The sequence below is a fragment of the Rattus norvegicus genome, chromosome 4 (assembly GCF_036323735.1).
Source record: "Rattus norvegicus strain BN/NHsdMcwi chromosome 4, GRCr8, whole genome shotgun sequence".
In the NCBI taxonomy this organism is placed as follows: Eukaryota; Metazoa; Chordata; class Mammalia; order Rodentia; family Muridae; genus Rattus; species Rattus norvegicus.
Genome location: NC_086022.1, coordinates 163,325,598 through 163,351,486, shown reverse-complemented (window position 1 = coordinate 163,351,486; position 25,889 = coordinate 163,325,598). Strand labels below are relative to the sequence as shown.

The 25,889-nt window shown below is 48.6% G+C and overlaps 2 protein-coding genes across 9 annotated transcripts; both read right to left on the bottom strand.

Moving 5' to 3' along the window:
* Positions 1-3,538: 3,538 nt before the first annotated feature.
* Positions 3,539-14,167, bottom strand: Tex52 (testis expressed 52). Of its 2 annotated transcripts, none has more exons than XM_006237430.5 (3): positions 14,037-14,167; positions 10,184-10,734; positions 3,539-3,912 (listed from the first exon to the last, which is right to left on the bottom strand). In XM_006237430.5, the coding sequence occupies exons 1-3, from the start codon at positions 14,115-14,117 to the stop codon at positions 3,792-3,794; spliced, it is 753 nt and encodes a 250-aa protein (XP_006237492.1). In that variant the 5' UTR covers positions 14,118-14,167; the 3' UTR covers positions 3,539-3,791. The 2 variants fall into 2 exon arrangements, with proteins under 2 accessions (XP_006237492.1, XP_002729476.1); XM_002729430.6 differs by lacking the exon at positions 3,539-3,912 and adding an exon at positions 5,167-5,624.
* On the bottom strand, positions 13,387-25,859 carry Foxm1 (forkhead box M1). 7 transcript variants are annotated; one of them, NM_031633.3, is made up of 9 exons: positions 25,698-25,737; positions 23,108-23,656; positions 22,137-22,285; positions 20,114-20,305; positions 19,339-19,374; positions 18,632-18,760; positions 17,667-17,711; positions 17,068-17,137; positions 14,715-16,897 (listed from the first exon to the last, which is right to left on the bottom strand). In NM_031633.3, exons 2-9 carry the CDS (start codon positions 23,607-23,609, stop codon positions 15,705-15,707), a joined length of 2,316 nt encoding a protein of 771 aa, NP_113821.2. In that variant the 5' UTR covers positions 23,610-23,656; positions 25,698-25,737; the 3' UTR covers positions 14,715-15,704. The 7 variants fall into 7 exon arrangements, with proteins under 7 accessions (NP_001400914.1, XP_006237478.1, XP_006237480.1 ...); NM_001413985.1 differs by lacking the exon at positions 19,339-19,374 and having other exon boundaries at positions 13,387-16,897; positions 22,137-22,288; positions 25,698-25,859; XM_006237416.4 differs by lacking the exon at positions 19,339-19,374 and having other exon boundaries at positions 13,387-16,897; positions 17,068-17,140; positions 22,137-22,288; positions 25,698-25,836.
* Between the last annotated feature and the right edge of the window lie 30 nt (positions 25,860-25,889).

Below are 25,889 nucleotides of genomic sequence, written 5' to 3'. Positions count from 1 at the left end.
TCTTCTGTTGCATGCAAACTGCAGAAGTGACTGTCATGTAGCAACAGAGGCATGACGTCTAGCATCAGTGCTCAGCAAACACCCGACAATGTGTCGGTGACCTAAGGGAAGCCACAGTCGAGTTCAGACTCTGCAGTATGTAGCAGCATGATCGATAAGCTTGTAGGCCTCTGTCGGGCTCTGTCTATAAGGCCTACAGAGGGGGTGTTGGCTCAGGACCGATTGATGTCTGAGGGGAAACCTCTTGCGTGAATCCTCAAGAAGTTAGTAAGTACCCAGTAGATCAGTAGCCTCTGAGGGGCTCCTGGAAAGTTGTCCAAGATCAACACAGCAGCTGCATCCCGGGGAACTTGCCGGAAGCAGGACTCTCAGCATCTACAAATCTAACCAACCAGAGCATCTGAGTGGAATCCAGCAGTTTGTGTTTGTGTTTTAATGAGCTCTCTAGGGGATTTGAACACCCCATATAGTTTAAGAATCAATCCCTTCAGGACTCTCTCCCTCCAAATGAAGTCTGTGGGGCTTTTATTGTTTTTGTTTTTATACGAGTGTGTGTGTGTGTGTGTGTGTGTGTGTGTGTGTGTGTGTGTGTGTGTGTGTGTAAGAGTCTTGCTTTGTTTCCATAGCTGGCCTGGAGTTCACTGTGTCACCCAGTCTAGACTGGAACTCACATCTGCTTCTGCCTCCTGAGTGCTGGTATTACAGTCTTGTCCTTCTTCCTTCCCCACAAGCCCTCAGGAGCTTTTCATCCCCAGGGCTTTCAATACCCACCCGATCTGGTCTTCCCTGAGGCCTGCTGCAGTTCAGCTTGCTTTCATGCAGCCTGGTTTCTGGCACCAAGAGTGGAGGCTTAGAAGGGATTACTGGCTCTGAAGGCTCCCTGTGTATCTGTAAAACTGTTGGCATTCAGCAGGATGCAGGCTGTTTCAGAATACGTGTGGCTGGCTAAGTATGTGTCTAGAGATGGGCTCCATTCTTCCACCTCTTCTTCCCCTCAGATCTCCAGGTATGAGGCAGGAGGCCCTTCGGGCAGACCCAGTTGTTAAGTTGCTGGGCCCCTTACCCCTAACGTCCACTCCTCACTACCTCACTGAAGGTCTTCAAGAACTCTTTATTCTTAGCATATTGGGGTGTCTGTGGTCACCAGCTGGCTATATGGTAAGATAACCTAGGCATTGTCATCTTCAAGGACCCAATCCAGGAGAAGAAAGGGTTCCATTGTCCCCCAGGTCTCCAAAGCCCACTGAGTGCAGCGTTTCAGGAGGCCTTGGCTTGCCTTGTGGGCAAGAGAGCCCTGCTTATGCACCAGGCACTTGTCCATCATGGAAGAGGCTGGTCCAGAGAAAACAATGGGAGGGTGTTGAGGTGAGGTAGATGTCCTCATTGAGATTAGGAGTCTTTTGTGTTGGAGGGGCTGGGGCTCTATCTGGGTCTGCCAAGGTGGGGATCTAAAGCACTTTCTGCGCTTTTATACTCTAAGGACAGCGAGTAAGCAAATTGCTCTCAAAAGCCCCAGCAGAATGCTTATAATCCCAGAAGATGAGAGCCTGAAGATGGAGGACTATCTTCAGCCTGAACTGAAGGCCAGCCTGAACTACATAGTGAGTTACTGTTGAAAAGGAAGAGGGTAGGGAAGAGGGGAAGAAAGAAATGTGGAGTGGGGTGCTGTGAGAGGTTCTAGATATTCGAGAACTGTGGTACTGGGACTGGGCCAGCAAGATGGTTCAGTGATAAAGTCACTTGCTGCCAATTCTAAAGACCTGAATTTAATCTCTTGGGCCTACTTGGTGGAAGGAGAGAATAGGCTGCCCAAGTCATCCTCTAACACCACATAAACACACACACACACACACACACACACACACACACACACACACACGCACACGCACACGCACATACAGTTTAAAATCAAAACAGAGAGTGGTGTGGGCTGGTCTTGTTCCTTTATAGCAGCTTGCTTTCTAGAGACTAACACACACTTTGTGAGACCAGCGTTCGTTCATCCTGTGGGGAGGGGCTGTGCCCACGAACTAATAGCCTCCCATTAAGACCCCATCTCTATTTATTTATTTATTTATTTATTTATTTATTTATTTATTTATTTATTTATATAAGTACACTGTAGCTGTCTTCAGGCACACCAGAAGAGGGATCAGATCCCATTACAGATGGTTGTGAGCTACCATGTGGTTGCTGGGATTTGAACTCAGGACCTCTGGAAGAGCAGTCAGTGCTCTTAACCTCTGAGCCATCTCTCCAGCCCCAAGGCCCCATCTCTTAAAGATTCCCCCACCGTTCACAGTGCCACACTGGGGACCAAGCTCCTAAATCCTAGCAAGCCCTTTATGACCTTTTGTATCTGACTGCTATCACTTAGCATAATGTTTTTCTTTTGCAAAAATGTTATTGTGAGCTCCTCAATAGCTATGGGCTTCACTGGGCCTACAGGTCTGTCTGAGGCTAGACCAGGCTGGCTGGACTCACAGAGATCCACAGGCTCCTGCCCCTTGGGTTCTGGGATTGAATGTGTGCCTGGCTCAATCCCACTTTAAAACTTCCCCGCTGAAGCTCCTGGCTCCCTTTCTCTTTTCCTAAGGCCGCCTGCTGCTGTGTGCATGACTTCCACGTGTGTCTTCTCCTTCCTCCTAGCAGCTTTGAGCTTCACAACCTGCCTGCTCTGAGGTTCCCTTTTAAACTCTTAATAACTTGTCCTTGAGTTTCAAAATTACTTTTCATTGTAGTAACACACACACACACACACACACACACACACACACACGATTTATAATGTTTACCAGTAGTGTCATGGGCACTAACGACACTCCCCATATTACACTGCAATTACTACGATCCAATTCCAGGATTTCTTCCTCATCCCAACAGGAATTCTGTGCACATTAAACAATAACCCACAAACCCCTGGTGCCTCTCTACTTTTTCTGTGAATTTGCCTATCCCAGGACCTCATCTGTTACGTAGCCCTTTGTGCTTGGCATGGTGTTTTCCAGTTGGGTCGTCACTGTAGCATCTACCAGTTCCTTGTTATACGTGAGTAACAGGTACTTCATTCTGTGGATGATGGCGGAGATTCATTTAAAAGGCCTACACTATGCCAGCGCCCAGCAAGAACTTCACTTACGTTATTTTCTTTATCCCTGCTATTTATAGCCTAGTGGTTTCCATTGTGGAAACCAAACCTAAAATCCAGACGGGGGAGTTACTTTCTCTCAGGGCTCACAGCTGCTAAGGGGTCGAACCAGTGCTAGCTAAACTCTGTGGTGTTTCAAATCCCAACGACCTGCGGGGCTTTACAGATGTGGAGGCAGAGGGACTTAGAGAGATGGCTGAGCCGTTAAGAGTCCTGCTGCTCTTCCAGAAGATCCTAGTTCAGTTCTCAGCACCTGTATCAGGCAGTCCCCAGCCACCTGTAACTCCGGCTCCAGAGGATCACACACTTTCTTCTGGGCTCTGTGGGCACCGAGGCACGTAGGTGCATTTAGAATGCATGTGCACAAAGCCACACGACCGCACACAAACACAGGAGGAAAAGTAAAATGTTTCGAACAAAAGAGAATGGGAGTCAAACTCCAACAGCTAGAGCAGGCCACACCCACTTGAGGATATGTTAAGGGAGGCGCTAAGAGAGGGTCCCCCACCATTTGATTTCTCGCCCTGTAGCCACACATCCTGGCCTTCTCCACCAGGCTCTGCTCCCTGCACCTCAGTCACGGAAGACTCCTGACTGTCGCCTTTCGCGGGCCTCCATGTCAAGTCTTGTCTCTGACCCAGGGTCAGTGCTCAGGCCTCTGCAGTTGACAGACACTCAGGCCCAAGGCCCTTCGACCACTCTCAGATGACCGCAGTCTTTCTGTGGGGCTCCCTGTGACACCACGGCCAGCAGACTGATGCTTTCTGAGGGGCAAGAAGATAGTTTGGTTCAACATGACACAGTAGCTGCTATTGGTTCAAGCTTTGTGAGTCTGACCCCGAGTAGTTTCACTTAGGCACATTTAAGCACAGCATGACTAGGTAAAGATTTTTCTGGGGAAAAATTAACTCAGTCCTGTGAACCCAACAAAGCCTAAGACATGACATCAAAGTACACATTGTAAAGTACACGTGATGTCGTCTATAAAGATGGAATAATCCTATAGATTAACTGAGAAAAACAAGCTCATGCTACAGGTCTAGGGGAGGGTCCGGTGTGGTCTGAATCACACACATTAGTGAAAAGGACACCAGGCTGTTCACCAGGCAGAAAACAGGTTATACATCTCTCCCTGTGAAGAGACAACCCCAGGAGTTTAACATTTCTGGTTCCCTAGGGCTTATCTGTGAGCACAAGGACCTCGGTGGGCCCTTCGCCTTTCACCTTGAATATCTCTTTCGTTCCAGTCTTGCCCTGTTGAGAAATGGCTGCCTTTCTCAGGCCTGATTCTCCTGTCTCCGACACCATCAGCCATCAGTTCTACAGAGGGACTTAGAAACAGTATTAGAACTACCTGAACAGGGGTTGGGGATTTAGCTCAGTGGTAGAGAGCTTGCCTAACAAGCGCAAGGCCCTGGGTTCGGTCCCCAACTCCGGAAAAAAAGAAAGAAAGAAAAAAAAAAAGAAAGAAAGAAAGAAAGGAAAAAAAAAAAGAACTACCCGAGCAATTGTGTCTGGTCTCGGTCCAGTTATCAGAGAGTCTGTGGAGGGATGGCTATGAGATTAGATTTTTGTCTAAGACATTTACTGTCCCCTAAGGAATCTCAGTGTCTTTGTGGATGTGTTCTGAGAATAGAGACATTTCCTTTTCCTTTTTCCTTTTTTTTCCCCCTTTTTTTTTTTTTTGGAGCTGGGGACCGAACCCAGGGCCTTGCGCTTCCTAGGCAAGCGCTCTACCACTGAGCTAAATCCCCAACCCCTGAGACATTTTCTTTTATATGATAGGATTTGAACTTAGGACTTCACTCCTCCCAGACAAGTGTTCTACTACTACTACTGAGCTATATCCCCAACCTGCAGTTCCTTGCTCACATTTCTTACCGTGTCCCGACTCCACATACCCCTCACCACTCTATGCCTAAGAGCTGGAACCTACGGGTATTCTAGCTGCCCCACACTCTCTCCCTGCCCCAATTCTCCCACCCTACGATAAGTCTTCAAAGAAAAACACAGAGAAATTCAGAGCTTCAGTAACATCTCCAGAAGCCTGATACAGAGGTGACAAGAGGCTGGAGGCTGGTGGAAAGGTTATTCTTTAGGCCCAGAGTCCTTAGTCTCCTGGAGTCTCTTGGCTGAAGAAGGCTAGGCTGCAAACCCTAAGGCCCACTATGGACTCTTCTTTCAGACATGTCCAGGTCTCCTTTTCCTCCTTCCCTCTGATGTTTTAGCTGGTCCTGCCTTGGATAGGTAGTGGACCGGTATGGCCAACCGGTTTTTAATCAGGGCTTGGTAGTCCTTCACAAGGTCTTCGCTCAGGGGTACAGTGGGCAGTCGAGCCAGTTTCAGGATCGTCTCCTGGTAATGAGGTTGAAGATTTGGGCAGGGCCAGTTCTTGCTGAAATTATTGGGAAGTGGGTTGGGTAGGAACTGGAGGCCCCAAGGAACAAGCCTTCCACCAGTAGATATGTACTGGGACCTGTGGGAAAGTGGTTCAGAGACAACAAAAGTCAAGGGAAGGCACCAGGCACGGTAGGGAGAGGAGAGAAGGAAAGGTGACAATTTCTACCAGCTATTCGGAGATCAGGCCTGCTGCCACACGGCCTGCGTTTTAACCTGTGTGCTGTGGCATTGGGAAGCCACAGTGTCTAGCTGAACACCTCTCATACTTTGCACAATTGTATAGAAAGCACCTAATTTTTTTTAAAATATACTTTTTGTTACGTATATTATATTGATTTTACTATTTTAGGTGTGTGAATGTCTGGCCAATGCGGTAATGACTTGTTAGCATGGTATCAGCGGAAGTCATTAGAGGGAGTGAGATCCCCTCAGACTAGACTTTCAGATGATTGTGAGCTGCCATGTGGGTGCTGGGAATTGAATTCCAGGGCTCTTAACTGCGGAGCCATCTGTCCAGCCCCTCACCTAGGATATTCTTTCTATATCTGTGTGGGGTGCTAGGGAATCGAACCAGGGCCTTACATGTGCATAGTGGGCACTCCGCCACTGAGCTACGCCCTAACCCAAGTACCCACTCGCTGCTTTCTTCATTCTTCTTTCCATCTCAGTACGCGGTCCGTGCTGGTCTCCATCTTGAATCTTCTTGCTCCACCTTCAGAGTGCTAGGGTCATAGGTTTCTACCGCCCTGCCTGGCTATTGCAGGGTTCTGTCTAGATGCCAGCTGCTCTTCCCATCTCCCCTGTTCTACTAATGCAGTGCATACAGCAAGGCCGCCGAGCCCAGCGTAGTGGGGCAGCTGACTTTCTCTTCGTTGTTGTCCTGAAGTATTAAGTTGAACAGCAGCAAACTGACTTAAGAAAAAAACAACACCACGGTTGAACGGTAGCAGTTTTTCTGTGCTTCATCAGGCGCTGTGCTCAGTTCAGCACATATTCCTGTTTGCCGCTTCGAGCCTCTTGCATGGTAGGCAAGAAATTATATTCCTGACCCGTGTCCCCGCCCCTGTGGTGTTTGGAAAAATTCCCCAGGGATGTACCCCAGTGGTAGAAACCTTGCCAAACAGGTCCATGACCTTCGGTTTCTATCCAGAGAGTCCTAAGGATCAAGACAGACTCTCATATAGTTCCAATCATGACCGGTTTATGTGGGGCAAGGCATTGGACCTAGGACCTCATGCACTCTAGTAACTAACTGAATGTATGCACCTACCCACCCTCTTTTCTGAAAGAGGCTCTCATGTATCCTGGGGTAGCATCAAACTTACAATGTAGACAAAGATGGCCTTGAACTCCTGATCCCCCTGACTTAGTCTCCCACATGCCAGGATCATAGTCACGTAACATCATGTCCCACACAATGTGACTCTTTCTGAACATGCCTGTATGATACACACCAGTCACCATGGTATGGACAGCACAGGAAGCCAGGGTCCCCAAGGTGACTCACCTCAAAAAGTTGCTGACCTTTGGTGCCATATTTTAAAAATTGTATGTGGATATACAGACGTGTGTATGGTACATGTGTGTGGTGTGTGCATATGAGTGTGCAGGTGCTGGTACAGAGGCTAGAAGAAGCCATCAGTGCCCTGCCCCCTCCCTCACTTTCTGCCTTACTCCCTAAGACAGCGTCTCTCACTGAATCTGAAACTTAACATTTCCACAAGGCTAACTGGCCAGGGAGCTCCCAGAATCTGCCTGTCTCCATCCTCCAACGTTGCTGGGGTTACAAGTGTGCATGGCTGCACCCGGCTCTCTCTACATAGGTGCTGAGGAGTCAAACTTGGGTCCTTATGCTTCCACAGCAAGTGCTCACCCACTGAGCCATGTGGGTGCCTGTGTGTGAGCTGGAGGCGGGACCTGGCCTTGAACATGCTTAAGGCCCGCTGAGCTGTTCTCAGCCTCGCTGGTGTTGTTAGTTGTTTTTAATTAAAAGTCTCTAAATGTGGTGGTGCGCACCTTTAATCCTAACGCTGTGAGTTCCAGGCTAGCCCAGGCTACAGAGAGACCCCGTTTGAAAAAAAAATTCTCTTAGGGCTGAAGAGATAGCTCAGTGGTCAAAAGAGTTTAGTGCTCTATCAGAAGAGCAGAGTTCAGATCCCAGCATCTATATCAGGGTCTCATGAAATGCTGTAACTCCAGCTTCAAGGGATCCAATGCCACTTTCTGGCCTCCATGAAGAAATGTACACACACACACACATACAGACACACACAGACACACATACACACACAGACACACATACACACAGACACACATACACACACAGACACAGACAGACACACAGACACAGATACACACACATACAGACACACACAGACACACATACACACACAGACACACCCAGACACACAGACACACACACAGACACACACACAGACACATACACAGACACATTCACACAGACACACACACATACAGACACACACATACACAGACACATACACACAGACACACACACAGACACATAGACACACACACATACAGACACACACACAGACACACACACACAGAGACACATACACACAGACAGACACACACAGACACATAGACACACATACACACAGACACACACAGACACAAACACACAGACACACACACATACAGACACACCCAGACACACAGACACACAGACACACAGAACCACTCCAGCAGAGTCTGGATGGTTCAAGCCCCTCCCCTGTAACCTTCTGAAGGCCTTCTAACCTTCCAGCCTTAGCCCTGGCTTCTGTTACTCTTTGAGGGGTAGAGGGGGACAGACACTCTAGCCCATAGTAGTTCTGCCTGCTCAAGAATTTCTGGAACATCAAATTTCTAATGTTTTTCTTATCATACGTTATGCAAAAGGGATCTCATTGTATTTCATCCCTGTATATAATGTATTTGGATAACATTCACTCTCAAGACCCTTTCTTGTCCTCCTTTCCGAGAGATCCCCTTCTTCCCAACCAATGTGTGTGGCCCAATGTATTTCATTAGGATTATTACAGGAGCATGGGCTGCTTAGCAGTGGCTACGCCCTTGAAGGACATCTTTCCTCTAGTAACCATCAACTTCTCTTACTAACCCTTTGGAAGCAGAATGCCACCTCATGCATCTGCCCCCCTTCTCCTCCCTGACAAGAGAACACCTAACTTTGGTTCAATTTCTGTCTCCCATCTTTCTTTTCTTTCCTCTGTGGAGGATGGAACCCAAAGCCATGAGCATGTAAGCAGGGATCGCCCCACAGAGCTACACTCTAAGGTCCTGGTGTGGATCTGCTATGTACTGATAACCATTCACCCTTACTCACTGAGGATCTGATAACCATTTCACCCTTACCCAGTGAGGCAAGTGTTTATGATTCTCCTTTAATGACCAAGCCTGGAGAAACCAAGCCACTTGTCAGAATGATAATCTTGGGACTTCATTCTGACCCCTGGTTTCATTTCTGCTTTCTCTATTAACAACGAACGTTACAGGCCAGATGTGGTGGCAAATGCCTGCCCACCACTTGGGAGGTAAAGGCAAAAGAATGGTGAGTTCAAGGCCAATTTTGGCTACATGAGGTTCCAGCTTTAAAAAAGGGGTTCACTGGTGGTTTAATACTCCTGTGCCTCAGACATGTAACACCATCTATATTCTCCTTGTTAAAAAAGAAAGAAAAGAGAGAGGAGAAAGGAAGAAGGTAGAAGGAAGGGAGGAAGGAAGGAAGGAAAAGAGGAAAGAACGAAAGGAAGAAAAGGAGAGGGAAGAAAGGAAGAAAAAAGGAGGGAAGAAAGGAAGGAGAAGAAAGGAGGAAGGAAGAAAGAAAAGGAAGGAAGGAAGGAAGGAAGGAAGGAAGGAAGGAAGGAAGGAAGGAAGGAAAAGTTCTGGGAGAGAGGTCTAGGACATCCTCACATCCCAGGACCCACATAGATGTTTTCAATTATGTGCAACTCCAGTTCCAGAGGATCCAACGGCCTTTTCTGGCTTCCTCATATACTAGGAAGCCATGCTTGTGGTGTTTACACATGCATACAGGCAAAACATCCATACACATAATTTATTAAAAACCTTGAAAAAGAAAATGGCAGGCAGCCATGATGCATACATAGGTAATCCTAGCACTCAAGAGGCTGAGGCAGGAGAATTGCCAAACAAGGCCAGCCTAGACTATATGTGAGATCCTGCCTCAATGAAATGAAAGAAATGTAGCACACACACACACACACACACACACACACACACACACACACACACACACACTTTGTAGGCTCAGTATGGTTTTGGTAGCTGTCTTTCTATCTTTTGAAAGCAGGGGCTAAATTACATCTCTCAGCATCCCTAGGCTAAGAGGATGCTAAATTCATAGGACCCTCTCTCCGTTTATAGTTTATAATAATAAGAGCCTTTCCACTGGCTATTCTTCCATGCCTCCATGGCAGAACACTTGCAAAGCATTTGCAAGGCCATGGATTCCAGCTACACAAAAGAAACAGGTAGCTATGAGTGGGAAAGTTGGAGAAGCAAATCAGATACTAGAAACAGGACCAGGGAGAGGTGGGAGAGGTTGCAGAAACATGGGCAGAATGGCTGCCTGAGAAGGGGTGAGCTTACTTCTTGAAGTTTGGTGGAGGTAGGATATTGCCATGGGCATCGAGCGGAGGGGCCCTTAGTTCGCTCCTCAGCTTGAGTTTCTCAATTTCCTTCAGCTCCTTCACTGTTCTCACAATTATCTGCTTCTTTCTGTTCATGTCCACGAAGATGGGGGTAGCATTGATGAAGGACAGGAAGCTATGTGGGCCCATCCAGGAGGGTGGAGGAATGCCAGGCTTTGCGGCAGGGAGGCGGTAAGCACTGGAGTGAGTCAAATAGCGCCAGACATTGCTGTCATAGGGTACGTCTGGTCTAGTGGGGAAGGTAGCAGGCAAACGTCCCACATCAAGCCATGTGTGGAAGCCCCAGGTGTGCTCGACTGCATCCTTCCAAGGATAGAATAACCGGTGATGCACCTTAGACTTCAACTCTGTCCATGGTGGCTGTTTCCCGGCCAGCTTGTGGTAGCTTTGCTGGGTGAAGCCCGGGAACTTCCCGGTCTCTTTGGGGAGGAGGAACTCACGCTGAGTCCAAGTCTGATAGGTTGGGAAGAATTCTCTGGCATGGATCATCTAGGGAGACATGAAAGGGAGCCTAGAATGGCTGTGCCAGCAGAGAGCCTGGATGCGGCAGAGGTGCTCTGATTTCCTTCTCAGGCACGAGCTGCCACCCTCTTCCAACCCAGGACTTATCAGAATTAGATGGCCTCCACGAGGAGGCATTTCTCCATTCCCACTGTCGGAGGTGTGTGTGCACACATGTACATCTGTGTGGGCACCTGTGCACATGCACTTATGTGTGGATGTGGTTCCTCATCAGCCATTCATCTTTTTTTTTTTTCTTTTTCAGACAGGGCATCTCTGGCAATTACTGAAATGGCTACACTGACTGGCCATCGAGCCTCAAGACTACCTCTTCCCATCCCAGTCTCCAGCCCTGGGATTACAAGTGTTACTATGCAAGACCATAAAGAAAGTTATTTATAAAAATATTTATTTTTATTTTATGCCTGCAAATATGTGTACTGTGTGGGGTAATCTCAGAGACCAGAATCCAGGGGGTCCAATGGAGTTAAAGATGGTTGTGAGCTGCCCCGTGGGTACTGGGACTCTAATGTAGGTCCTCTGCAAGAGCAGCAAATGCTCTTAACCACTGAACCATTTCTCTAGCCCTATGCAAAGGTTTTGGTTTTTGTTTTTGTTTTTTTTTTTTTTTTCTATGAGTTCTCAGGACTGAACTCTGGTCCTCGCGCTTGCATAGCAAGTACTTACAAACTGAGCTGTTTCTCTTAACATTATTGTCAGCTTGACAAGTTCTAGAAAGTACAAGATGCAAGCCTCTGACCCACGTGAAAGGGACCATCTAGATGACAGATAACTGAGGTGGAGAGAGCCGCATTGACTCTGGTGCCACCGTGCCACAGGCAGGGGTCTTAAGCTGACTAAAAAAAACAGCTGAGCACTAGCACTTCTCTGATTCCTGTCAACAGTGGGGACACCTACTCAAGCTCCTGCATACTATAATCCCGAACTGGGAGCCAAAATAAGGCCTCTTCCCTTGCCTTTGCTTGTGAGGTATTGTTTCAATGAAGCAAGTAAATGCCACCGTCCAGAAGTTACTGTACTTTCATTTCAGTTCCACAGACTTATCAAATTTCATTAGTTCTCCACTGGTCACATTTTGGCTTTGATTTCCCATTCTCTCAACATTCACATCATAACTACATGTGTGTGATTTGTAACTTGCCTATGTGTATACCTGTACACAACATACTTGCTTACTGACAAAGGAGGCCAGGAAAAGGCACCAGATCCCCTGGAACTGGAGCTAAGAGATGGTTATGAGCAACCATGTAGGTAGGTGCTGGGAGCCTGGTTCCTCTGGAAGGGCAAGCTGTGCTTTGAAAAAACCAAGCATCTAACCCCGACTTGCTCAAACATTTTAATGTTTACTTAGTGTGTTTATGTTATAGTGTGGAGGTCAGAAGACAACTCACAGAAGCCACTCTATCCTACCATCTCTGGAGAACTAAACTCGGGTTCAAGTTTGGTGGCAAATGTCCTTACTCTGGGTTATCCCCAGCCCACTTCACTCTTCACCACTCACCAACATTCTGATGTCCTCTTATGTGTCCCTGTAGACACATCAGGCCTAGGGGATGAGCCATGCCGGCCATTCTAGAAATCTACCTTCCCCTTCCCTTGTCCTGAAGACACCTTAGGAAGTCCCCAGGAGAACCAGGTAGCTTTCCATGCAGAGGTCTTTCCCCTCATTTCTCATTAAAGGCCAGCTAGTCTAGAAAGAATCTAGCATGTTCTTTCCCTACTTTTGTGCCCTCTTCCCTACCCCATGAGCAAATATCCAAATTCTGCCTTGGTGTGTGTGTGTCCCTCAAAGGCCCATGTAAAATGCTTGGTTCCGGTCTGAGGACGGATTGGGAGGCGGTAGAAAATTGAGGGCTTAGTGGAAGTTAGGCCATTGGGGACACACTCTTAAGGGGGACAGTGGGACCCTGGGCCCTTCCTGTCTCTTTTCACACTCTTTCCATATTTGCTGTCTCACAGGTCTGAAGTAGCAAGGCTCAATGACTGCACAGCAAAAGAAGGCGCTATCAGGAGCCCAGGTGAGCCCATCTTTTGAGTTACCACAAGAACTTCGTCACAGCAGTAGAAAATCTACCAGTCCTACGTCAGATGCAGAAACACCCTGTTACAGTCAGGGATTCACACAAGGTCTCAGCTGAGGAAGGCTTAAGCTGTGTTCACTCAGTATATATTGATACGGCGCTGAGTCTGTTCATAGTCAGCACAGGTCAGAAATGTTTCTCCTCTCAGCCACTTTAGGGCTTCCTCACTCTAATACCACCCCTAAATTGTTCTCAAAACGAAAAATACCTAGTGCGTGTGTAAGCACATGCACAAGTCGTAGCATGCATGTGGAAGCCTGAGGACAGCTCGTAGGAGTCTGTGGGTTCTAAGGCCGGGACTCAGGCTGTCAGGCGCACCACTGTCTCAGCATCCTGGCCTGCTTGCATGTTTGTTCTCGTCCTTCCTTCTTCCTTTGGTTCTGTGAGATAAGGTCTCACTTGCAGCCCCGGTGGAGCATGCTGGTGAATGCTAACATTACAGGCATGCCCCGCTGGACCTAATTCCAAGTCTTCTGCCTGGTCTAACCCAGGCAGGGCAGTAAGTGCCTGTAACTCCACTCAGGACGCAGAGGCAGAGTTTTGACAATAACCTGGTGGTCCAGGTGTGTATTTCAACCAGAGCTATACAGAGAGCTTCTATAAAACCGAAACTGGTCAGAATGGCACAGATCTATACTGCCAGCCCTTGGGAAGGTCGAGACAGGGTTATTGCAGGCTAATAGTATCCGGCTAGCCCAAGCTACCTAACAGGACTGCCTCAGCAAAACAAAACCCCTAAAATCTGATGATGATGTATCACAAATGCGAAGAAAATATTTTCCTCTCTGGGCAAAGGCATGGTTCTCAAGTGGGAAATTCAACATTTGACCTCTGTGATTAGTCTCAGTCCAATCATAGATGTCCTAAACATACTGCATTCATTAAATCACCTTCAGGCTGTGTACAAGTTACATATGAAACAAAGGAATTTTATATTAAGTTTGGGGTCCTTTCCCAAGATAGTTTTACATATACATACTCCAAAATCCAAAAGTAAACCCCAAAGTTGAGCACACTTCTGACCCCGAGTCCTTTAGCTAAGTAAGGCCTCTTAGCCAGGCTGCTCTTCTCTGCTCTAAGCTCCAAGCTTAGGGTCCCACAGGATGAAAGCAGAGGACTGCTTAAGTACCAAAGCCTACTGCTCAGGACAACCTGAGAGGCTGGCTGCAGGGTTGGGTCCCACTCTACCTTCAGGAAAGGTTCCCTGGTAGGAGATACATGGCTCAGGTCTCGCTTCTGGAGGGATGTTTTCTTCGGGCTGTTGGCCATTTTTCTTCTGAGCCACAGAGCCAGGAGAGGAGGCTTTGGAGGCAAGCCCTTTCTGGTACCATTGTTTGCTGCTAGGGTTGCTATGGTGATGTTTCCTGACTGGTGCTGCTGGGAGGAGGCCCTTGCCTGTCCTGGGAGGCTCCTCAGTCCCTGATGCTTTTCCTATGAGGCAGGGAGGGTGCAGTGCTGTCAGTTCTGGTTACAAACTTGGTAACAGGAGCTTCTCTGGGAGAGCCTTGCCTGGTAAGGCTGGGGAGCAGGAAGCAGTCTGGCTCCCAGGCTCAGGGCTGGGATAGAGGTGGTAATGAGACACCTGCAACCGGCATAGCTTTCTGGCCTGAATGTTGAATGGAATGGGAGGGAAATGAAGCATTACAACTCCTATTGTTACCAAGGGCTCAACAAGGACCTAAGTCAGATTCTGATCCCATGGAATAAGGTCTAGGGTGGTAAGGAAGAGGTGGGCAATGCAGGGGAACAGTGGGGAAACTGGGTTCTTGTGGACAGGATCTCATGTAGTCTAGAATGGCTGATTCTCCTGCCTCTACCTCAAAAGCTGAGATTATTGATAAGAAGCATCACAGACAAAACTGGCAATTTCAGAGTCAAAGAAGGATGTGGAGAGACAACCTGTGCAAGGCCCATGCAGCAGGTGCAGGCCTGCCCATCATCTCCGGGCTCCATCACCCCTCACTCAATTCCGAGATCAGGCCACCTGGGCTTTATTCAGTAGGTAGTTACAGTAGTGTTCTTGTGCTAGCTTGTAGAGTGGGGTCTAGGGTGGCTTTTTGCAAAACTCAGGTGCAAGCTAAGGAAGCCAGGCAAGTCAGTGGTCACTTCCTCCTCCTCCTCAGGCCTCAGCCTGAGTTCTCAATGCTAGACTCCCTGGCATGATTGGGAACACGATCAGAGAAACACCTAAAGGACTCACGTGAGTACCCATGCTTTTGCTTCAGGCACACCCGTCCCCACACACCCAGAGCCAATAGGCTTTGCCGCAGGATTTCTTCATGCAGTACCACTGGCTTAGAACCAGGGGGAGCTGTGAGGAAAGGGCAGTAAGTGGGGTCCTGGCAAGGACACCTGTGTGTCTAGAAGCCTACAGCAGAACCCACAGTGTGAAGAGGCTGAACTGCAGGTCCTGCCCCCAAAGGCCACAAGCAGAAGCTAATGCAACCCCTTGTCACCCTACCCATCCTGGCAGTCTCTGGATAATGAGAGCTAAGGGAATATGGCTACATTTATAATTACAGGACAACTTGGGGAACTGACACCATTTACAAGGGTTATCCTGCCAGGAGCAGCAGGTGACTAATGGGTGGGCATTTCCTGGTCCTCACGGCTCTGTCACACCCACTTCACTTGCCAGCAGGGAGTGGAGGACTCTGGGAGATCCTATTGCTTGCATAGGTCCCAGCAGTGGCTTAGACGTGGCTTTTACCTTGGCATAATTAGGTCAAAGGGCACCGCTCAGCCCTTGCCTGCTAGCTCCCTCAGACGGTTTGGGGTACACTGAGCCTTGCACTATCCAGCCACACAAGTGCCAGGATAACTGGTGGCTTGAGTGGCAAGGGTAAGACCCTGCCTCTATCGCAGCTCAGGGATGAACTGAGACCAGTTGATGTTGTCAGGGCCCAGAGGGTCCTCCTCCAGGCCAGGGAAACTGATGTCTAGAAGGATCTTGCTGAGGCTATCATTCATTGTGTCCAGGACAAGGCCTTCTGTGAGAGAACGGTTGGCTGAAAGGCTGGGGACCTGCAGCTCGGGGGAGCCTGGCTTGGCTTCCAAATGTGGTGGTGGAGAACTGCTAAAGGGATCAGAGGCAAGGTCAAAGGCTTCTGAGTTAAGGAGCTCCCGGGGTGAGTCGAAGAGGGGAACACTTTTCAGAGGTGTGGTATTCAGCTCCATAAGCCCCAGCGAGTCAGGCAGAGGGCCAAAGGCACCCTGGGGGGTTCGTACTGGGCTGAAATCTAACCCCCCAACTTTGGCTGGGGGTGTGAGCCTCCAGGACTCAGGGTCTCTAGAGAGCACAGACTTGCTAGGAGTGGAGGAGACAGGCAATGTCTCCTTGATGGGGGTCTTGAAGGGCCCTCCCTCCTCCTGAGGGCAGCTGAGCTGTGGTGCAGGCTCTGAAGACTCTGCCAGGATCTCCATGGCTGGCCGAAATGTGCTGGAGTCCTCTGAGAAGAAGAGTTCAGGCTCATCTAGACAGGGTGGCTGAAGGTGCTGCTTCCTCCGAGATCGGCTCACCTCTCTCTTCTCTCTCCGCTTTGTCACCAGCATTTCTGAGACACACCGTGTTGGGGACTTAAGCCCACAATAGGACTTCTTGGGCTTTGGGGTAGGAGAGCAGGAAGAATCTTCCCAGGAGTTGGACAGTTCCTCTTTCACTGATGCACACGGAGAGGGCCACTCTTCCAAGGGAGGGCTCTCCACTTTGATAGGCCTCTCTAAGTGTGGTATGTCCTCCCCAGGCTGAATTACTTCTTCCTTAATGGACTGAATAGGAAGCAAAGGCAATAGCCCTTCTCCAAGCAGGGGTTTCTCCTCCTTCATGGGTTCTGTGGCAGGAAGTGGGGCTATCCCTTCGTTGGATAGCAGCACCTTGGGTGCAATGCGGACTCGCTTGCTATGACGGGCAAGCTCTGAGCTCATAAGAGATGCTGCCAGAGGCAAGGGAACCTTCACCGAGGGCTGTAACACCAGGGACTGGTTCACCGGGAACTGGATGGGCACCAGGTATGAGCTAACCCGTGGGAGCAGTGGCTTCATCTTTCGCCCTAGGAGGAAGCAGGAGAGATCAGAGGTAGCAATGCTAGGGGTCTACTACTTCCCACTCCAGGAGCACTACTCAACTATGGACTCAAACTCCCTTTGAGTTGGAGACATAACCTGAAGATAGGTCCCAGAACCAGGATTGGGCGCGTCTGAGACCCACTCTCATACTCACGTGCGCCTAGTGGGAGTTCAGTTTTGATGGTCACATTTCTACGGAGCTCAGGATTGGGTCGTTTCTGCTGCTGCTTATTGGAAGAGAAAGAAACCTGGACTAGTAAGGTAAGGAGAGAAGCAGAACCCCACCAACCTGAGCTGATGCAGAAACCTTTCTGGTCTAAAAACCCAGAAAGACCAGCTGGTTTGAGTGATGGATGCGGGTGTACATCTATCAAGCCATGCTTAGGGGAAAGGTGGACAACAGCAGACACGAGGGAGGGCAGGACAGTGCTACACCTGACCCATGGTACTCACCACCCCCAGGGAAATATGCACTTAGCCATCTGAGAGACAAACACAAGCCACGTACGCTGAGAGAACAGGCTGCTGCCCCTGCGGCAGGGCCCATGCCTTGCATCTGCCCTTGCAATGGTGGGTCTTGCAGTGCCCACTTTGCTCTGCTCAGCACACCTTTGTGGTACTGTGTTCAGGGTTAGCAGCCACAGGGTCAAACATAGTCCCCTCCCCATGTCACAGCTTCTCTGCCCACTAAAGCCATGCTGAGCAGTGAAGGGAAAGAAGGCCAAGCCCCGAGCCAGAGGAAAAGAATCTTACTGATTCCAAGTGCTCGGGCGATTGTGGAGACCCTGGTTCCAGTGGCTGGTGGCGGCCAGGCATTGAGGGAGAGAAATGAAATGAAGTTACCACAACTGTGGTCAATCTACCCAGACTAGGAAGAAACCTATTTGATGGGTGCCAAGGGACACCATGGAGAAACATTCCCTTCCAGAAGAACAAACAGTACAGCAATAGCATCCTTATGGGTACCTAGAAGTCCCCAAAACAACAACTTTTTTTCTGAAAACATGTTCTTATGGCTCCATTTCTGGCCTCTAGACTTAAAGAAGGGCTTCTTTGGAGCAAGGTGGAAAATACAAACTACAAAGCTGGAGAGACGAGTCAGTGGGAAGAGAGCTTGTTGTACCAAGCAAAAGGATCTCAGCTCAGACCCCAGGACCTACATTAAAAAGAGGCCAGAGCTGGCCTTGCATGCATCTATAACCCCAGGGCTATGAGGAGTGGGGGTGGAGATAGGCGGATTGAAGGGGTTTGCTGACCCCAGTATAGCTCCAGGTTCCACAAGAGAGTCACCCGAAGGACACAGAGTGATAGAGAAGGACACCCAAGGTCTTCCTCTGGCCTCCACACATGCCTGGTTTGTGCACTTGCACATAGACTCCCTGCTCTGCCACACCAAATTACTAGACCTGTCCCAGATTCTCCGTTCAGAACCCCAAGCAAGAGACCTGGAAGCTGCATTGTAACAAGTGTCTACTTACAGGGAATTAGAGAAAGACTCCTCTATTTAGACCAGAACAGTTTTCTTTACTCTCTGGTCTAGTACAAGGAGTATCACTTCGTATCTGTCAGCAGGCCTCGGTTAAGGGAATCATGCAAGTTATTAACTGGGTAACTGGCTTCTAGCTCTCCCTCAGTCAGAGAACATCAGAAGGAACACCACTCCTTTACAGAAGGCGCAGTAATCACCAACTGCCTCTCCAGATGAAACAAGGACTCACCTTAAACACTTGGTCCAATGTCAAGTAGCGATTAGCACTTGGGTGAATGGTCCAGAAGGAGACCTTGCCATTGGCAGATGTTTCTCGAACAAACATGTCATGGAGAGAAAGGTTGTGACGAATAGAGTTCTGAAAGCGACAGATAAGCAGCTATCAATTCAGTTGGCTTTGGAAACATTGCTCTTGGAGTTGGGAAAGGCCAGGGTATCTCCCACTATGTTTAATAAAGATCGTGTTCAGGTCCTAGCAATGTCACCTGTTGGCACTCCCTTCCTGGTATGCCACACTGCAGAGCTAACCTCAGCGGATAAAGATTCATAACTCCCCCATCCCCTACCCCCCAATCAGTGGCCAGAACAACAAACACCTGTAACTCTTGCCTCATCACCTGTGTGGAAAATGAGGCAGGCTAAGCTGGGCAGCCAAGAACCTGTGTTTTTCAGAAGTGCATCATGCCCTTCGGCATCAGGAGAGAGGAGAGGACTCCACTGCACAGTCCCCAGAGAAACACTAGAGGTGCGAGAGCAGCAGCAGCAGCAGGAAAAGCCATCTGTGTGCCTGGACACAGTGGTGCATGCCATATGCCTGGAACGCAGGAAGGTGAAGCAGGAAGATAGAGTTCAAAGCCAGTCTGTTACCCAGCAAGATCCTATCTCAGAGACAGAACATGCCAATCTGAGGATCAAATATGGCAGAAGCGCTGCTACCTGTGGCCCGAGCTTGTGGTAGGCCTGGTGCCAACACTGCAGACATGTAGCACAGGACAGGCAGCAGAGGACATGAGGTCACATGCTGGTTCAACGTCAGTCTTCCTGGCATATCCACTTCAAAGCCAGGCTCCTGTGCATGGCAGAAGTGGGAAGTACCCTGCCACTGAGCTACACCTTCAGCCTGACAAAGTCCATTTCTGCCCCAGCTTTTCAATGCAAGGAACTGAAAAGCCGGTAAGGTACCTGCTGTCAGCCTGAGCTCCATCCCAGAACTCCCATCAAGGAAACAAGTGCAGCAAGCTGTCCTCTGGTTGTCACACACTCGCATAATACACAAACCCTCATCCCGAAAGCAAATAAGTAAATGTGCATGCGTGCATACACGTGTGTACACGTGTGCACTCGCACACGCACACACATACACACACACAGTGTGATTCTGACAAAGATTCCTAGGCATCTGTCTCAGAGTCCCCATGCATCAGATGAAAACCAAGACAAATCCTACCCTTGCAGTCCCACCTACTCCCAAGGTTGGAACAGGAGTTTATAAGTCTGAGGCCAGCTTAGAGCATGTAGTGAGACTGTCTCAAAACGAGAGAGAAAGAAGAGGCCCTGCCCACTAGATGTTACAGGAAATTAATCTTGGAGCCACTGGCTTATTGTTTCTTTGTTATTTTTCATTAGGACACAACCTAAGCGTCACAAAAAAAAAAAAAAAAAAAAAAAAACAGACCAGAGCGACCATGACACTGGCTATGGGACATAATACCTTCCAGCCTGGCTTGGCAATGTGCTTAAAATAAGGGAAGTGGTCCTCGATCCAAGTGTAGATATCCTTCAAGGTCATACGCTTCCTCTCAGTGCTGTTGATCGCGAACTGTATCATGGCCATATAGGAGTAGGGTGGCCTCTCAGACACAGAGTCCTGCCAAGACACTGATGCTCTTGAGGGCGCCTCAACCTGTGGGGTGAAAGAAGCCAAAGGGAAAGAGAACAGAGAAGACACAGGTTTACAAGAGCCATTCCCCACCCGAAGTCCACTGAGAACACCCTGCAGAATAATGGCCCTCAACCTTCCTAACTGACCCTTTAATATAGTTCCTCCCGTGGTGACCCAACCATGGAACCGGCTTCATTGCTATCTCCTAACTCTAACCTTGCGACTGTTATCATTCTAATGTAAACATCTGATATGTGGGATACTTAATGTGCAACCCCGAAGAGGTCATGACCCACAGGTTGAAAACAACTGCTCTAGGGGATAACAAACAAACTCACCTGAGACCATTATTTTGTAATGGAATTTAATTAGTCTAGGCCCCAACCAATTAGGAACTGATTCCCTTCCATCTTTTTTCTCAAGATAAACTGCCTGGTCAGACTTGGTCTAGAGGCTGGGGACATAGCTCAGTTTGATAGAGTACCTGCCTGAGGCATGAAGGCCTGGGTTTGAGCTCAAACACCACATAGGAAATGGGTTGTGGTGGCACATGTCTGTACTTTCAGCAGTAGAGGGGCTGAAGCAGGATGACCAAGAGTTTAAGGTCATCCTCAGCCAGACTTTTCTGTTATCCCAGGTACACGAGACTCTATTCCAAAAGCAAAGAACAAATGAGGTCTCTTCCAGTAGTTGGGATCTGCACAACAATTTGTATGAATTTTCCAACTTGCAGGTCAGAGGACTTAGGTCTGGGGTCCACTTGTAGTCCTGATTCGACATAAGCCCACCGTGTTTCAGTGCATGTATAGAACAGCCAAAACTGTGGGACAAACGCTTTCAAAAGGCCCATGTGGACAAGTCTCAGACAACGGTCTCATCACTCAGTTTAAAAATTTGAGATAAAATTTTACAGGTCCAGCTGTATGTTTAAATATATAGTTTAATACAAATAAACTTCCTATAGGATTTACTTTGCTATTAATCTAACAGTGTATCTCCTAATAAAACTGTCATGCTAGGGGTTGGGGATTTAGCTCAGTGGTAGAGCGCTTGCCTAGGAAGCGCAAGGCCTTGGGTTCGGTCCCCAGCTCCAAAAAAAAGAACCAAAAAAAAAAAAAAAAACTGTCATGCTAATGATGCTACATTCAAGTTTGACTGTTGGGATGCCGCTTTAGTCCAAATGGCTGGGGCTGGAGAGATGGCTCAGTGGTTAAGAGCACTGTCTGCTCTTCCAGAGGTTCTGAGTTCAATTCCCAGCAACCACATGGTGGCTCACAACCATCTATAATGAGATGTGATGCCCTCTCTGGTAAGACAAGTACAGTGTACTCATATATAATAAATAAATCTTAAAAGAAAAAAAAAAAGTCCAAATGGCTTAGCTAAGAACCTTCATCATTTCCTGAATATTTACTAAGGGCCACTAAACCCAGGATATTAAACCCAGTGCTAGAGCCTTCGATGAGCCACAGATGGAGACAGTAAGAGGTCCCACACAGTAAAGTATCTCAGAAGTCACAGAGGTGGCTGTGCTGGCACACACAATCCTAGTTACTGAGGGGCCAAGGCAGGAGGGCCCAAGCAAGATATAGTCAGTCAGTCTTAGTGTGTCTGTCTCTGTCTCTCTCTTTCTCTCAACAGGGATTCTCTGTGTAGCTCTGGCTCTCTGGCTGTTACGGAACTCACTCTGTAGAGCAGGCCTGCCACTGCCTCCCTTAAAGGCCTGCACCACCACCACCAGCCTATACTGCTATAGTCACTCTCCAATACCTCCAAAAGAAGGACAATGTTTAAAAGAAACAGCACACAGAAAAGCCTTAGGTAGTGCTACTAGAACTTCCAAACAGTTCACCTTAACCCGATTCTGCTCCAGGTGACAATTCTCCTTCTCTTCCAGTTCCTGCTTAATGCTGCAGCGGCCCAGCCCATCAGAACTCATCTTTCCAAGCCACTGGATATTGGTTAAGCTGTTGTCCAGTGTGCAGCCGGCCGCTTCACCACCTGCTAGAGGGAAAACAACCCAAGACTCCATTAGCAGCCTCTTCAGATGCCCTACAGCTCTACCAAAACCAACGGTTGGGGATAACCCCTCTGAGACCTGTTCTAAGGGACAGGGAATACATGGTAAATCGTTGTGGCTCTAAGTTATTCTGCTCCATTATGGACTTCAGTAGACATTCATGAACAATAAATTGTATTTCAATGAGACAGATGGAACCTCAGGCATCTGTCAAGGCAAATTTTGGTAGCTACACAAAAAAGTCACTTTTCTTCCCTGGGCTTTGGTTTATTTCTTTAAAATGGAAATTTACTTCCTTACAAGTATGAATAAGAATGGCCCCCATATTTGAAATGAGGAGGATTAGGGTGTGTGGCATTGTCAGAGGAAGTCTATCGCTGAGGAAGCCCAGGGTCTGTGTCTCTAGGCCCAGGTCAGGATGTAGCTCTCAGCTGCTGCTCCAGTGTTCTCTGGCATGCTGCCATGCTTCCCACCATGTTGGTAACGGACTAAACCTCTGGAAGTATAAGCAAAGGTTGCTTTCTTTTCTAAGAGTTGCAGAATAGTCACTAAGACACATGTCAATACAAAGAATGAATCAACCAACCAACCCTTTTCCAACATAAAGAGAGCAACAGGAAAGCTACATTACTATAACCATTTCAACAGCTCTCAGGTGTTTCAATGCTCAAAGAATAAAGGAAGAAAAGGCCTTCTTCTTGGTTCCTCCTAGATTCCTGCCTACCACAGACATCAGTGTGACACACTGAAGACCTTTCCAGTGAGGAGAAAAGCCAACCTCCACACCCTTGCAGACCACATACCACAGCTCTCCTGTCTTTGCCTTGGAAGAGCTCCAGGTGGCTTGGGAACAGGCACACCCTTAGCCCCTGGCTTTGGTCCCAACGTCTCGGTGATCAGTTCTGTTCTCTTGGAATCAGTGCTGGTTTGGGCTTGAGATTGAGGATCAGGAGGATGAGATGAGGCCCCACCAGAGCTGATGAGGATGAACTTGTTGGGCCCACTGCTGCCACTCTCTTTCCCTTTGGCAGTCAGCGCTGTGATGATGCTCTGGATGTCCGCGTTGTTGGGGATAGCCACCACTTGTGTGTTGGGCATGGTTGGGTGGTTGATAATCTTGATTCCAGCTGGAAATTTGCAAGAGCTGGACTCTGCCACATCTTGGGAGGCCTGTGCTTGAGTAGGCTCCTGCTGTCCAGGGGATCTCTTTGCTTCTTCCTCTGAGGTTTCACTCGGGGCATTTTGAATAGGAAGGGGCAGCCTCCGTCTCTTGAGAATCAGTGGCCGCCGGGGGCTGGTTCTCATCATGAAGCTGTGCTTTCACTCTCCATCGAGAATCACAAGCTTTGACCCTGCAGAGGGCAAGGAGAAGCTTGCTATCAGATCTGCTGGGCTGAGACAAACTGGAAGTGTTCCTCTGCATGAACAGACAGAAGCAGAAGCTCAAAGGCCCAGGGGAATCCTGCCTGGACCTTTGTCCAACCCTCAGACAATAAGGACAGAAGCTAGGTTTGATGCACACTTGTGATCCCAGCACCTAGAAGGTTTAAGGTCACCCTTAGCCAGAGAGTGAATTCAAGGTCAGCATGGGCCACATGAGACCCTGTCTCAAAAACAAACGAGCAAACAAGAACAAACAAATAAAGCCCTATCACTGACCAAGGAAAGCTGAAAACTGCAGCAAACACTTCAAGATGGGAACATGGGACTGCACTGAAGTGCATGGTCCCCTGTAAGCTTAAGAATGTTTGGCCAGGCTGAGAATGTAGCTTAGTAATAGAGTGCTTGCTTAGCAAGGCCCTAAGTTCAGTTCCCAGTACTACAAAAAGGCAAACAAACTAGAAAGATTTGGGAGGGAGGGGAGGCTGGCAAGATGGCTCAATGACCGAAACCATCAGCTGCTAAGCCTGGCCACCTGCATTCAGTCCCCAGGACCACGATGGTGGGAAGAGAGAATCAGCTCCTGACTGTTACCCTCCAACCTCCATACATGTGCTGTGGCATGTGGGCAACCCTCCTCCCCAACCCCCGCCCCAGTAAAAATGCAAAAACCTCTTTTTGAATGTTTGGCCAGAGGAATACACATCTACAAGAATGTGGAAATACCAGCCACTGTCCACTAGAATGCAGGTCACTCTCGATGACTGTAGGGACGAATGAAAGACTCTACCCAAGCCATAGTCCTAGTGCCCTTTTCTTTCCGTCTCAAATAATGCAGCTGACCTACACGTCTGATTCTCCTGCCTCCACCTGCCAGAATCACAGGTGTGGCTACAATGCCAGGTTTAGGTAGTGGTAGGAATTGAACCTGGAGCTTTGTGAATGCTTGGTAAGCACACTACAATTAAAAACTCCAATCCTCTTGAATTAAAAATAATTTTTTTCAATAGTTGTCAATAACCACTGAGCCATCTCTCCAGTCCCATTCTTTCTTTCAAAATCTGCAAAGCATTTGCACAGTGACATTTTGGTACTTGAGAGTAACTATATTTTAGTTTTATAAGTATAATACTTGATTTTTCTGCTTCTAAAGACTGTAATACAGATCTTCTCCATACCAAAATGTGCTATCATTAATATGCTTAAGGTGGCTTTAATTTTTGAGATAGCGTCTCATGTAGCCCAGGCTGGTTTTGAACCACTGAGCCTTTGGCCCCCAATTTTCTAGGTGCTGAGATTACAGGCATTCACCACTATGCCTGGCTATGCTAAAGTCACTTTGAAATGCTAAGGAAGGAAGTCTTTAGAAAAAGCATTTCATAGGTTTTTATAGATAGATAGAATAATTTATCATTAAATTAAATCCTGCCACTCCATTTTGCAATCCTGCGAGAAAGGGAGAAACAGCCGGCACTTTAGGAAACCTTCCAAAAAGTAATTACACTTTTTTGACATTTGCCAGCTGCTTAGCCTTCTTAGGTCCCTTCCTCCCTGTAGCTTTCTCTCCTTTATACTTCGTTCTCTCGACCTTCAAATCTCAGTTCTCGTTTTGCTTCACACTGCACCCACCCCAATCAAATGGTAGACACCCCCCACCATAGGGTACCTCTCTCTTTGACCAGCCTTTTCCTAACACTCCCAAAATCTTCTAGCGCAAGGCGACTTGCAGAGCCATCCCCAAAGACCCCATTCTCCACACAGAACCGGGAACCTTGCAACGCTCAGCTAGGATCCCACCCTGCAGCTGTGGAGGCGGAGGCAGGGTTGACTGCAAGTGCAGACTCAGAGGGCAGGCCTGTTCCCAGGGTCCCGGGGTGCTCGGAGAACGCGGCGGGAAAGCCGAGGCCGGCGGCTCAGACTTTCTTCCTGGCGGTCCTCAACACCCCCTCGCGCCCCACAGCCCCGGCAGTCCCGACTCCAAGCCCTCCCCGGACCGGGTCGCACCCCACTCACCTCACAGGCCACCGCTGCTCCACGCGGGGCCGAGCCAGGCCAGGGCGGGCGGGTCCCGGCGGGACGGCCGGGGTGGGAACCCGGGGCGGGGTGGGGGGTGAGCCCGGGCCGGGGGTGGGTCCCGCAGCGCCGCTTTCAGTTGTTCCGCTGTTTGAAATTGGCGCCGGCGGAGCGTTGCGGTCACGTGACGGA

What these genes read in the sequence shown, in the direction of transcription:
- Tex52 (XM_002729430.6), bottom strand. Translation starts at nt 14,117, where the DNA reads ATGGCCAACAGCCCGAAGAAAACATCCCTCCAGAAGCGAGACCTGAGC. An exon ending in CCAGGGAACCTTTCCTGAAG is followed by an intron (nt 10,735 to 14,036) that starts GTAGAGTGGGAC and finishes ATGTCTCCCTAG; the next exon opens with ATGATCCATGCCAGAGAATT. An exon ending in CCTCCACCAAACTTCAAGAA is followed by an intron (nt 5,625 to 10,183) that starts GTAAGCTCACCC and finishes ACTTTCCCACAG; the next exon opens with GTCCCAGTACATATCTACTG.
- Foxm1 (NM_031633.3), bottom strand. Translation starts at nt 23,609, where the DNA reads ATGAGAACCAGCCCCCGGCGGCCACTGATTCTCAAGAGACGGAGGCTG. An exon ending in CGCCCGAGCACTTGGAATCA is followed by an intron (nt 17,138 to 17,666) that starts GTAAGATTCTTT and finishes TCCAATAAGCAG; the next exon opens with CAGCAGAAACGACCCAATCC. An exon ending in TGAACTCCCACTAGGCGCAC is followed by an intron (nt 16,898 to 17,067) that starts GTGAGTATGAGA and finishes GCTTCCTCCTAG; the next exon opens with GGCGAAAGATGAAGCCACTG.